The sequence below is a fragment of the Atta colombica genome, unplaced genomic scaffold (assembly GCF_001594045.1).
Source record: "Atta colombica isolate Treedump-2 unplaced genomic scaffold, Acol1.0 scaffold162, whole genome shotgun sequence".
NCBI lineage: Eukaryota > Metazoa > Arthropoda > Insecta > Hymenoptera > Formicidae > Atta > Atta colombica.
The window spans coordinates 387,088-402,180 of NW_017259253.1; the positions used below are offsets into that span (position 1 = coordinate 387,088).

The 15,093-nt window shown below is 28.7% G+C and overlaps 2 protein-coding genes across 2 annotated transcripts in view; both read left to right on the plus strand.

Moving 5' to 3' along the window:
* Positions 1-10,246, plus strand: part of LOC108685907 — a 17,271-nt gene extending 7,025 nt beyond the window's left edge. Inside the window, exons 3-11 of the mRNA XM_018190925.1 lie at positions 1,332-1,943; positions 2,437-2,549; positions 5,074-5,641; positions 5,717-5,823; positions 8,550-9,252; positions 9,461-9,560; positions 9,681-9,791; positions 9,940-10,095; positions 10,199-10,246. Of these exons, the coding sequence (XP_018046414.1) occupies positions 1,332-1,943; positions 2,437-2,549; positions 5,074-5,641; positions 5,717-5,823; positions 8,550-9,252; positions 9,461-9,560; positions 9,681-9,791; positions 9,940-10,095; positions 10,199-10,246 (2,518 nt within the window). The remainder of the gene's footprint in view (positions 1-1,331; positions 1,944-2,436; positions 2,550-5,073; positions 5,642-5,716; positions 5,824-8,549; positions 9,253-9,460; positions 9,561-9,680; positions 9,792-9,939; positions 10,096-10,198) is intronic.
* Positions 10,247-12,003: 1,757 nt separating this feature from the next.
* LOC108685908 overlaps positions 12,004-15,093 on the plus strand; it is a 16,472-nt gene continuing 13,382 nt past the window's right edge. Inside the window, 1 exon segment of the mRNA XM_018190926.1 lies at positions 12,004-12,785. Coding sequence (XP_018046415.1) covers positions 12,004-12,785 — 782 coding nt within the window.

Consider the following 15,093-nt stretch of genomic DNA (forward strand, 5'->3'; position numbering starts at 1 on the left):
GCGATAAAAAAAGATTAAGAGGTAAATAAAAATATAATTTCATATTTATATAATCAATCACGTGTACCATATATAAAATGCACTTTTATATTCTCAATAACTTTTAAACATGAATGTAATTTCCGAACAGATCAAAGGATCATATGATGTAACTAGTATTATAGCTCTACACATCAATTATAAGTCGTTTTTCAAATATATATTTTATTAAATTGCACTTCGTATTGACATCGCATTGTGTTTAACATGAATATACGAAGAACACAAAAATTTGACGAGAAGCTGGTTCTATATTACTGATAAGTTAATTGCAATCTTGCCTGTGACTACAAACCAGAAATTGTCAATAGTACTGTTAACGTTTCTAATTGATTTCTCACAACAAATTTGAGATCTATTTGAAATTAATGTTAGAATCAGATATTTTAGATATTTTAAATTAAATAAATCTTTGATTGCATAATTTGTCTTCTTTTAAGATATCACACAATATTACAGAATATGTATAATAAAAATAAGCTGTTTAGTATTTTTTGAAACCATTACCATACTCGAGAATTCATTTTACGCAATATCAAAATCTCCGTCAGATTGACACGCGAGCAAATAATATTTTATGTGGAGAATTGTAACATTTACTATTTCAATAACGTACATATTTTATTTAAAGAAATGATTATAATAATATAAGGAACAAAAAATATTGTTTGGAATATATAAGAAAGATAAATCCACCTATTTTTATTATATTCTGCCAAGATAGCTCTTTTATTTTGATTGCATCCTTATTATTATTATCAGTAAATTTTTATTATGAAAAATTCACCCCTTCATAACTTCCCGTAGAAAACTTTCTATTCCTTACACACAAGGAAAATTATAAATAAACTTGCACGCAACCCTTTGAAAGTTTCTATATATTCGTTAACCATCCGATTGACGTGGCTTTTCAGTTTCCTTCACACGCAGGCGCACATGAAATATGAATCATGTTGTGCTTAGCAAAAGATACCATTCTTCACTGCAATCAGTGGAGAACAGATACGTTTCGTCTTCGTATCTCTCTGTATATGTCTCATAAAAGTGTTCTCATGTTACAAGCTTTCGTATTATGAAGTGGAAAGATTCCGTATAAGAAATTATAAAATTAATCAGTCTCTCAAGATGTTTGCCAATAAGTATTACGAACACGACATAGAAAATGCTTTTGGAATAAATCGTTTTTTCTTTCGTTTGTTAGGCATATGGCCATTTTCGCGCACTAATTCCCTTCTTTTTGAGCTGGCGGAAACGTTCACATTGATCTTCGCTTGTTTTGCGTTTCTCTTCTGCGAATTAATCCCGACTATGCTTTATGTATTTATGGTGTTGACAGACTTTCGTTTGAGGCTGAAAGTCATGGCCAGCGGGATCTTTACAATAACAGAAATTATCAAGTACAGCTATGCTGTACTTTACAAAAGTCAAGTGAAAAATTGTCTAATACTGATTGATGAAGATTGGCGAAACGTCATCAATTCGAGTGATCGCAATTCGATGATTGACAGAGTTAAAACTTGCAAACATCTAATTGTAATATGCGCTATAATCGTGTATGTGACCGGAATGGCTGTCCGAATGATCATTCCGTTATCAGTGGGGAAGATCGTTACTTCTCAAAATATCACTATCAGACCACTGCCTCACGTTGCCTATCTCGTTATATTTGACGTGCAACGTAGTCCAGTTTATGAAATCGTATATTTCGTACAATTTCTAGCAGGACTTATAAAGTACACAATTACGATAACAACATTTGGTTTTATGACACTTTGCGCGATGCATTTCTGCGCGCAATCAGACATACTCGTGACTTTAATGAATGATTTCGTGAACGAAAATCAACCGGAAAACTTAAACAAGAGATTGGCTATTGTCGTGGAACGACAAATCAGAATAAGAAAGTGAGTCTTTTTTTGGGTTCAATAATAAGATTCATTCGTTAATTTTTTGCTGTAAATCTCTTTAACCCGAATCAGTAGATAGTCACTAATTATCCAGTGGCATACTTTGCATTGATAGTCAGTGAAGTTCAACTAAAAAGGAAGAACGTTGGAGCATTATTTAACTACTGATATTTGCACGTTAAATTCAATCTACCAATATCATATTCATTGAATTTAAGCATTAAAATAAGATTAGATCACAATAAAGATTAACTAGTTTAGGGATCTTATATTCGTTGATTACCAGTGGCATATTTCACTGATATCAGTGATTATCCACTGATTCAGATTTAGAGAGTAACGTATTTACACTGGCAACTATGTTAGAGCTTAATAAACAGTATATTTATGCAAAATGATATTATCTATTATCAAAGATACATAAGATATTGGATACTGGTAATTTTTGTTAAAAACAATTTTCATAATTTTTTCTCGCAATATATTTTAGTTTCTTACAATTGGTACAGAGTACTATTCAGTACACAAGTTTAATACAAATCGTGGGATCTACGATGATGATATGCTTAGTAGGATATTACGTTATCATGGTGCGCAAAAAAAGTATTTACATAACAACAAATTTCAAGGAAAATATAAATTTAGAGAAATGATAAAAGGTGTATTATATCATAATTTAATGTTCTAAAAAATTAATAAAAATTCTATTTACAGGAATGGGAAAAACATAATGTTGTTAATATTTGCGCATATATCAGTGGACTAATAATGTTGTGGTACATCATATTTATTTACTGCTACATGGGCGAGCAAATCATTGAACAGGTATATTTTTTATCATCGATGATAGTAAAATATAGTAACAAATGGAAAGTCAGAGGAATGTTATTTTTTTGTTTACATCGTTAACACTTTTGTATTTAATTGACAAAAATCAGGGAGAAAAGGTATCATTAACAACATGCACTTTAGAATGGTACCGTCTTGAAGACGCAACAGCACGAGCATTGATTTTACTTATAACTATTTCTGAAAATCCATTGAAACTTAAAGCAGGAAATTTTATAGATATTTCCCTCAGAACATTTGGCAATGTAAGTAACACAGCTATTCTTTCGAATTTATTAAATAACATAGTTAAAATCATAAAAATCATATTTCTGCGGAAAGGAAGAGCGTATTTTAATATAGATATACATTTATTTTAGGTTGCTAAGATGTCTATGACGTATTTAAATCTTCTCCGATCAGTTGTCTAAATTTTAAGAGTTAATCGGAATATAAATAGCAGAAGAACAGTAATAATAAACATTTGTTACCATGAAATGGAAGTCATAGCATACTTAAACGCAGTGCTTTTATTTTTCAAATATCTTTGATTGAAATAAAACGTATGAAATCGTTTTCGAATGTTCATATTCTGATCTCATAATATAATTTTTTAATTATTCTTTATTCAATTTCTGATGCATATATATATAAAATAATATAAAAAAATATTTAGATAAAAGATATTATTAGATTAATAAATATATCATCAAAAAATATATACAAGAAATGTTTATTAGATATTTGATATTATATTAAGATAGAAAAGGCTGATCTTGATAAAATCAAAGGAAAATTGTTTATGCTTGTCACTTTATGGTTATATTTATTTTAACTTATAAAATTGCTTAATTCGTCTAATTAAAAATCCGATCTTTGACCCAAGTCAAAATCAGTATACATAAATAAGCATATTTTTCAGTAATATCTTAGCGCAAGTACAATAACAAGTATATTAAAAAACAAAGTTCTCCATCGACAAATTAATGTATTATAAATTTGTATGTATTTTAATATATTAATATATTAATATTAATATATTATTAATCTGTATTATTATTATTATTATTATTATTACTGATAAACGTGAGTGAACAAAAGAGACGTTATTTTATTATTTATATTACTTCCAAATGACACTATGCAGAATTTTGATAACAACAGAAAATTTTTAAAGAATCTTCCTTCTCGCTGAAAATAAAAATTTGACGAAATAAGCTGGTTCTATATTACTGGTAATTGCAATCTTGCCTGTAACTACAAACCAGAAATGTCAATCGTACTATTAACGTTTCTTCTAATTGATTTCTCATCACAACAAATTTGAAATTAATATTAGAATCAACTTTAGATATTTTAAATTAAATCTTTGATTGCATAATTTGTCTTCTTTTAAAATATCACACAGTATTACAGAATATGTGTAATAAAAATAAGCTGTTCAGTAACATTATTTATTTTTTGAAACTATTATCGTATACTCGAGAATCATTTTATGCAATATCAAAATCTCCGAGATCGCGTCAGATTGACACGCGAGCAAATAATATTTTATGTGGAGGAGATTATAATATTTACTATTTCAATAACGTACACATTTTATTTAAAGAAATGATTATAATAATATAAGGAACAAAAAATACTATATATTACAGAGATAAATGTACTTATTTTTATTATATTCTGCCAAGATAGTTTCTCTATTTTGATTACACTCTATTATTATCAGTAAGTTTTTATTACGAAAAATTCACCCCTTCATAACTTCCCGTAGAAAACTTTTTGTTCCTTACACAGAAGGAAAATTGTAAATAAACTTGTACGCAACCCCTTTGAAAGTTTCTATATGTTCGTTAACGTCTGCTTGACGTGGCTTTTCAGTTTCCTTCACACGCAGGCGCACATGAAATATGAGTTATATTGTGCTTAGCAAAGGATACTATTCATCACTACGATCAGTAGGAAACAGACACGTTTCGTCTCTATATCGTGGCTTACAAAAGTGTTCTCATGCTATAAGCTATCATATATTATGAAGATATAGAAAGATTTCGTATAAGAAATTGTAAAATTAATCAGTCTCTCAAGATGTTCGCCAATAAGTATTACGAACGTGACATAGAAAATGCTTTTGGAATAAATCGCTTTTTCTTTCGTTTATTAGGCATATGGCCATTTTCGCGCACTAATTCCCTTCTTTTTGAACTAGTGGAAACATTCATATTGGTCTTTGCTTGTTTTGCGTTCCTCTTCGGCGAATTAATCCCGACTATACTTTATGTATTTATGGTGTTGACAGATTTTCGTTTGAGACTGAAAGTCATGGCCAGCGGGATATTTACAATAATAGAAATTATCAAGTACAGCTATGCAATACTTTACAAGAGTCAAGTAAAAAACTGTCTAATATTAGTTGATAAAGATTGGCGGAACGTCATCAATCCGAATGATCGTAATTCGATGATCGACAAAGTTAAAACTAGTAAACGTCTGATTGTAATATGCGCCATAATCGTATATGTGACCGGAATGGCTGTTCGAATGATCATTCCGTTGTCAGTGGGGAAGATCGTTACTTCTCAAAATATCACTATCAGACCACTGCCTCATGTTGCCTATCTCGTTATATTTGACGTGCAACGTAGTCCAGTTTATGAAATCATATATTTCGTACAATTTCTAGCAGGACTTATAAAGTACACGATTACTGTGACAACATTTGGTTTTATGACACTTTGCGCGATGCATTTTTGCGCGCAGTCAGATATACTTGTGACATTAATAAATAATTTCGTGAATGAGAATCAATCGGAAAATTTGAACACAAGATTGGCAACTGTAATAGAGCATCAAATCAAAATAAGGAAGTAAGTGTTTCCTTGCGTACAATAATGAAATTCATTCGTTGATTCTATAAAGTAAATCGAACGTATTCACACTAGAAAGAAACCATGTCAGAGCGTAATACGCGATAATACACATTCTATACAATGGGTAATGTGTCTTCAATTATCAAAGATAGTCGGATTAGATATGGGATTAGAAGCTAGTAATTTTTGTTATAAACAATTTTCATATTTTTCTCGTAAAATATTTTAGTTTCTTACAATTGGTGCAGAGTACCACTCAGTACCCAAGTTTAATAGAAATCTTAGGATCTACGGTCCTATTATGTTTCGCAGGATATTACATTATCATGGTACGCAAAGAAATATTTACGTAACAATTAATTTTAAAGAAAATACTAGATAGACATGATAAGGTACATGCATTACGTTATACTTTCATGTTGTATAAAAAATTAATAAGAATTTAATTCGCAGGAATGGGAAGATCACAATGTTATTCGTCTGTGCGCATATATCAGTGTACTAATAATGTTCTGTTTCAACATATTTATCTACTGCTACATGGGCGAGCAAATCATTGAGCAAGTATGTATTCTTGAATCATTTTTCATTGCCAATGGGTAGTAACAGTCAAATGTGGCAAATATAGCAAATAAATATAGCAAATAAATATATTAAAGTAAAATCAAAGGAATAGTGGTGAAATCATTTTGTTGTTCGCATTACTGACGTTTGTAATTAATTGATAAAAACTAGGGAGAAAAAGTAGCATTAACAACACGTACTTTGGAATGGTACCGTCTTCCGAATACAAAAGCACGAGCATTGATTTTACTAATAATTATTTCCGAAAATCCATTAAATCTTAAAGCAGGAAATTTAATTGATATTTGCCTCAGAACGTTTGGCAATGTAAGTGCTACGGCTATTTTATCTTATTAATATAATATTACAGTTAATATCATAAAAATTCTTTTTACCGGGAGAAAAAGCGATTAATAAAGACGTACATTTATTTTAGGTGGGTAAAATGTCTGTGACATATTTAAATTTTCTTCGATCAGTTGATTGAATTATAAGAATTATTCTGAAATATATGAATAACAGACTTTTATAACTATTAGTAAAACAGTAGCAATAAAAATTTGTAATCATAAAAAATTATAGTATATTATAAATTATAGTATACTGAAGCAAAGTGCTTTTCTTTTTCAAATATATTTGTTCCAAATAAAAACATTTACAAGTATTCATAATTAGTTCTTTCTTATAATTTATCATTAGAATTATTTTTTATTCAATTTTTGATGAATGTGCTTATAATATAATATAAAAACGTCTAAAAATAAAAATATATTCCGAGATTCATTAAAAATGTAGATAAGAAATATCTATTAAATATCTAACGTTATATTAAAAGACAACTAGAGAGAAATTATTTATATTTCTATGTAATTTATTGTTATTTATTCTAACGCATAAATAATAAATTAATTTTTTAATCTAACTAATATTCCATAGTTTTTGAATGCTCTAAGTCGATATCACGACATGAGATATGCATATTTTCAATAATGTGTCATATTGCTTGTATAAATATATTAAATAAATATATTAAATTTCAAAGTCCAAATTGCTTCGTAAACAAATAATATATTATACGGAAAGAATGATTTTGCTGAAGAGTCCAAAAATTTAATTAGAAATAGATCTAAACATAATTTTGTTGAATCATTAAAATTGTAGGATGTTTAAACTGATTGCTAAAATGTCAAAATTTTTTTCAGCATTGCTTATCATGCTTGAAATTCCTATCAAATTATTTTGATGGTCCAACAAAATTATTTTCCGATCCATATTTAACTAAATTTTTAGATTCAAAATTATTCAAAATTATTCTTTCCATATAATATTATTTTAAAAAATTTGAACTATTATCAATAAGTGCGAGTGAGAGAAAGTAATGTTATTTTATTACTTACAATTGTATTTACAAACGATCCTCTATGATTTTTTTGTTATAGACGATTTTTTTTTGCTCTGAATCTCTTTTTTTTATTAGAACAATGTTTATCAACGCATAATATCAAGTAGTAATATCAAATAATGTATTTTTTCTTTTCTAATATAGATATGTATGTATAGATGTGATATTTTCCTGAAATAGTGTCAAATACAAGAACTTAGTAAATTATACATATACAGAAGCGTGAGTAAAAAATTTTTACTTTTATTAATTTATTTTTTGAAACTATTACCGCACTTGAAAAGTTCTTCTTATGCAGCATTAAAATCTCCCAAACATTAATATAACACAAGCAAATAATGCTTTATATAAAGCACTGTAACGATTACTATCTCATTGTCAGAATACAGTACACATTTTAATAAAAGAAAGAATAATAATATAAAAATGATCTAGAATATAGTCGTACAAGTACAGTTACTTTTTCATGTATACTCGATTAAGTCAACTATTATTTTGTTTACAATTATTATATCAATAAATTTTCTTAGAAACGTTAATTCATCATAGCTTCGCAGAGAAAACTTTATATTCCTTAGAATGAAGGAAAAGCATAAAAGGGACTGCACGCAACTCTTTTAAAAGTTTCTATATGTATGTTAACCATTCACTTGACGTGGCTTTTCAGTTCCTTGATACGCAAGCGCACATGAATTATGAGTTATGTTTGTACTCTGCGAAAAATACCAGTTTGTCGCTGCGATCAGTGACGAATAGTACGTTTCGTCTCTGTATCGTAGATTACAAAAGTGTTTTCATGCTCTACGATATCACTATGAAGTGGAAAAATTCAATATAAGAAATTGTAGAATTAGTCTCTCAAGATGTTTGCCAACAAATATTACGAATACGACATAGAGAATACTTTCGTGATGAATCGCTTTTTCTTTCGTTTATTAGGCATATGGCCATTTCCACGCACGAATTCCCTTTTTCCGGAGCTGTTGGAAACGGTCGTGCTGGTCTTCGTGTGTTTTGCATTTCTCTTCGGCGAATTAATCCCGATTATACTTTATGTATTTATGGTGCTGACAGACGTTCGTTTGAGATTTAAAATCATGGCTAATGGAATATTTACGATAATAGAAATCATTAAGTACGGTTATACCGTGTTTTACAAGAATCAAGTGCGAAATTGTCTAGTACTGGTTGAAGAGGACTGGCGAAACGTCGTCAATCTAAATGATCGCATCTCTATGATTGGCAGAGTCAGAACTAGCAAACGTCTAATTGTGATTTGCACTGTATTTGTGTACTTGACCGGCGTGTGTGCCCGAATGATCATTCCTTTGTCAGTAGGGAAAATTGTTACTCCTCAAAATGTCACTATCAGACCACTGCCGTGTGCGGCCCATCTCGTTATATTTGATGTGCAACGCAGTCCAGTTTATGAAATCGTATATTTCATACAATTTGTAGCGGGATTTGTAAAGTATACGATTTTGGTGGCAACCTTTAGTTTCGTGACACTTTGCGGGATGCATTTTTGCGCGCAGTCAGACATACTTGTGACGTTAATGAACGATTTTGTGAATGAGAATCAATCGGAATATTTGAACAAGAAATTGGCCAATGTTGTGGAGCATCAGATTAGAATAAGAAAGTGAGTCTTTTCTTACATATAATAATCACTCATTTTTTAATATAATTGTAACATATTCACTCACTAGAAATTATATCAGAGCTTAATACGCGATAATACATTCTACGCAAATGGATAACGTGTCATTAATTATTAACGATATGTAGAATTAGCAATTAATAAATTTTGTTTAAACCAGTTTTTATAACTTTCTCACAATACATTTTAGTTTCTTACGATTGCTGCAGAGTATCACTCAGTATCCAAATTTAATAGAAATCCTGGGATCTACCGTGATGTTATGTTATGTAGGATTTTATATTATTATGGTACGCAAAATTATTTATGTAACAATAAATTTTAAGGAAAAAACCTTCACATAAATGTGACAAGATATATTACGTTATAGTTTCATGTGTTTAATAAAAAATTAAGAATTCAATTTACAGGAATGGGAAGATCATAATGTTTTTCGTTTGAGCTTATATTTCAGTGGACTAACAATGTTCTGTTTCAACATATTTATTTACTGCTATATGGGCGAGCAAATCATTGAGCAGGTATATGTTACCGAAACATTTTTCGTTATCGATGATTGATCAGAAATCGTGAAATATATAACAAACAAAGAGAGACATTAATGGAATGGAATGAAAATTCTTTTTTCATTCACATCACTGACGCTTATAATTAATTAATCAAAATTAGGGAGAAAAAATAGCATTAACAGCATGCACTTTGGAATGGCACCGTCTTCCGGATATAAAAGCACGAGCATTGATTTTACTTATATCTATTTCCGAAAAACCATTAAGACTCAAAGCAGGAAATTTCATTGATCTTACCCTTAGAACATTTGGCAATGTAAGTGACAGCTAATTTTTAATTCAAATTTATTTAATAAAATTAATAAACAATTCCTGTGGGAAGGAATAATTATTAATATATAGATATATATTTATTTTAGGTTGTTAAGATGTCTGTGACGTATTTAAATCTTCTTCGAGTTGATTGAATTTTAAGAATTAATCATAAATGTATAGATAGCAATAAAAGAGTAGCAATAAATATTTGTATAAAGTGGAAAATAAAATATTTAAATAGAGTGCTTTTCTTTTTCAAATATTTTTGTTCCAAATGAAATAAATTGAAAACGTTTAGAAATATTCATAACAGACTTTATTGTATTTTTTATTTAAAATTATTCTTCATTCAGTTTCTGATGAATATGCATATAAAATAATATAAAATATTTATATAAAATTATATTACGAAATTCATTAAAAAAATCTAAGCGAGAAACATCTATTAAATATCTGTGATATTTTATTACTATTATATGTCAAAACAAGAAGGAATCATTTTGATAATTACCGAAAAGAAATTATTTCATACTTTATGATTATTTATTCTAATGCATAGATTGTTTTATTTGTTAATATAATTAATTAATATGCCTCAATCTTCAATGTTCTAGGATTTCTTTGCACTAGCTTTTAACACTATTAATATTTTTCTTCTACTGTATCGGCGAATGCATTGTAGTTGCAGTAAATTTATTGGGTATATTCATTTAATTCTATCATATAAGACTTCAATTATATTGATACTCATTTTCATCGCACTTTTTAAATATGTAAAAATAAAAATACTTACATAAGAACTGAAATCTTTAACTTGCATAAATAAAAGCAATTTCATACATATTTATTACAATAGGCAGCTCAAGTAGTTTGGAGAGCAAATATACTAGAATAATATCTTCCAAGGAGTACACATAATGTGGTGCTGAAAATAATTATATATCATATATAATATTTCATAAAAAGTTAGGAATCTTAGGAAAATTTATTGTTCTTTCTTTAAAGACATTTACTGATGTAAGCAAAATATACGTATTTTTATATAAAACATTGCGACACTTCAATGATATTATATACATTATTCCCCGATTAGTAGAAAGAATTTTATACAAAGATATTTATTAATTGTTTCAGGTCATCAAATCAGAGGTTTTATATTTTAATATATTTTGGATTATTGTCGATTAAACAACGATAATGATTATTGAGACAAAAATCGACTTGTTAATTATTCACAAGAAAGTGCAGTATAACTACGTACATAATAACGTGAGTTAAGATAGTAACGATGATGTGCTGTGCAAAATAATAAGTTTTTCTCTCTCTTTTACGATATTATAATATATTTATTTATAAACGTATCTTCTGAAATAAAATAAAATGCTCTCAAAAATATATTTAAAAAATGTATTTAAATGTAATTTGAAATGTATGATTTAAGTTACTTAACTATGTAACTGGTCTCATGTAAAAGTAATCTTGCTGTATCAATTAATTACATACATCTCTACAATAGTTAAATAAATAGAAAAGTTCTCGTAGAAATATAAACTGTTAGCTTCACAGTCAACATTATGATTGTAAGTTAGAATTCACGAAGAAAGCAAGTTAAATGTAATGATTTTCCTGTAAAAGTCAATGTACGTAAGCGGATAAGAATACATTTCATGGAAAATAATCCTGTCCTTAGCGAACCACTCTATCATAAACTTTTCTACTCTCTCTTCTGCTCTCTCTTCTGTTCTCTCTTCTTATGCGGATTTGAATTTTTAAAATGCGCAATCATATGCGCGAGTTGGCTTCGTTCTTCAACGACTGGTGACAAACTCAGTTCGCATTCAGCTTTTGCATTAAGTAAACGAATAAAATCCGAAAGTATCGTAAAATATTCGTCAAAATTCACACAGAAATGCCGCAAAATAAGCATCACCAGAATGATATTTCGTACATTACGCAACCAACTCGCAACATTTTGCTCGCGCTCGGCGCTTGGCCGTTCGTCAGTAAAGGAAGATCCGTATATCCAAAAGCACACAATCTTTTACCAATCTGTATATCCTACATTTTCCTCTCTAGCGACATTATACCTGGTGTCCTTTACTGGTTGATGGCAGAAACGGCGCGCGTTCGACTGCAGACGATCCCTCTTCTCCTCTACGACTTCATGTCTGTCAGTCAATATGGCATTTTCATATTTCGCTATGATAAACTCAGGCGATGTTTGCAACATGTCGAGGAGGATTGGAAAAACGTTCTCAGCGCAGACGCACGGAATATTATGCTGAAATCTGCGAGAACGGGCAAACGCTTGGTCACGATTTGTGCAATCTTCATGTATAGCGGCGCCTTTACCTTCCGAACAATTTTGCCGTTGTTCCAGGGAAAGATCGTCATCGATCAGAACATCACGATAAGACATTTAGCCTGTCCGGGTTACTTCTTTTCCCTCGACGTACAAGTCAGCCCTGTTTACGAGACGGTCTTTGTAATCCAGTGTCTAACAGGATTCATTGCAGTTTCGATCGTGACATGTGCATGCGGTCTTACCGCAATTTTTGTAGTACATGCTTGCGGCCAATTGAAAATTTTAATCGGCTTGATGAGAGAACTTGTGCAAAAACAATGGCAAGAAGAACGTGAAATGGATATGAAGCTAGCTGAGATAGTCGAACATCAAACAAGAGTGCGCAAGTAAGTCCGCAATTTGCGAATGTTATTAATTCATCTTAATTTTAGTATTCTCTTAATTTTAGTATTCAATTTAGTATTTAGCTTAATTTTAGTATTTAGCTCCAATTAACATGTGTGCTTATTAATATTAATATTTATTAATAATGTGTTTATTAATAAAATTATTAACTTTTTTTGTTTTCTCATTTTATTATTTATGAGTCTAAGTGTTAATTGTTACTCTCGGTAATTATATTTCAGTTTTTTACGATTAGTGCAGCATACTTTGCAGGAAATATATGTGGTGGAATATCTGGTGAACACAATAACTATTTGCCTTTTAGTGTATTTTATGTTAGTGGTTCGTAAGTTGGTTAATTAATGCTAATAACGAAATAAATTAAATATTTTTACAAAATAAAATATTTTAATTTTATTATTATTAAAATAAAATATTTTTTAACGTAAAATAGAAAAGAAACAAAAATTTATTAATTTCTCATAATTAAAAATTTTTATTTGCATTCGAATTTTTATAATAATATATTTCGATAACAAATAGTTCTTTCAGATTTTACAGAATTAGTCATAATAATAAATTACTTAATAATAATAAAATCATACAAAACACTTATGCATTTATAGGATTGGCAAAATAGGAATATACCAACTTTATTTACTTATTGGTTATGTATTGTAAATGTAACAACTCACATGTTTCTATTTTGCTACACTGGCGAACAACTTACCGGCCAGGTAAAATTTATAGATATTAATGTAGTTAAATTTTTAAAACACAAACAATAATAATAAAATTAGCAATAATAATGTTTCATGACTAAAATAACTTATTATCAAATTATGTGTAATTACACATTCAATTTTAATTAAGTCTTGAAAGAGTTAATATTGCGTGCTGAAATAAGTTTTATATATATTTTTATAAAAATAAATATATCATGAAAAAAAAAAGAAACAGGGAACGTGTTGCAATATCCTTGAAATAGCAAATGAAATTATGATACAAATACATTTTATGGCCATTGCTACGTGATGATAAATTCAACGATAGGCGGAAAAAGTAGCCATTGCATCCTGCGAGCTCGAATGGTATCGTCTTCCGGACAAAAAAGCACGTAGCGTTGTATTGCTGATTATTATGTCTAATGCGCCGACCAAAATCTCTGGAAAGTTCATCGATCTCTCGCTCAAAACATTTGGTGATGTAAGTAAATTACTTTCTACGAAAGATTATTTAAGTAGGTTTTAGCTTTTTTTAAAGTAAGTCTGTGTTTTAATTATAGTAGCGTTAAGCGACATCAATATTAATTATTTTATATCTACACATTGCAATAAGACAATTAGAATCCTTTTTTATAAAATAAATATCATGTCATTTACATATGTCAATTTTACTAAATGTATTCTTATTACTTACAATGACGATAAATGTGGTTAATTGAAAACAAATCAGAGAAGAAAACAGTTGAAAATATTTTTAGGTCATGAAAACAGCGGGGACATTTTTTAATATGCTCCGAAATGTAATCGATTGAATCATTAAATTTTAATAGTTGAAATTGTAATGTTAGTTGTTTTATACCATTATATTATGTGAATCAATTGCATATATTGATTCGAATACAAAATATATATATATATATTAAAATGTAAAAGTAATATAAAATATCATTTAATTATATACAGAGTGTTTCAGTAATGACCGCAATGCAAAAACTGCAAAATGATAAAGAATTTTTCAATATTTAATTTTGTTTTATTAATTCATATCTCATTAAATATTTTTATTAACACATTATTTTATTAGTAACAACAACATAAATGTTACTTTTTTGACAAAATTAAAAAATAATAATTGATATTTTAACTCATACATATAAAAACATTAGAACATTTAACACACGTCAAACGAAACCATTTTTTTCTGATAGGCGTTATGTTACAATTATGTTGCGAAGACATGAAGATAAACATGATCATTTTCCTAGTTAATATAAAGTTTGACAAATGAATACGAATACTTTCTTTAGAATCGTCCTTTTCGACAAGCAACTTTCCTTGCAAACTCTATCACTGTACTTAGTTTCTATTTTTCATACAATGATTAAATTCTTATTGCGTGCAAGTTCATATTCTAACTGAGTTTACTTCACGATCAATTGTTATTTTCCACCATAAGTCGTGACTCATGACGCGAATTAAACATTAAATAATGAAGAAAATATTTTAGATTATTAAAAAGGGATATAAAGCACAATCTAATATTTTAATTATATATTTAAATTTCAATTATCAAAATTTTAATGTT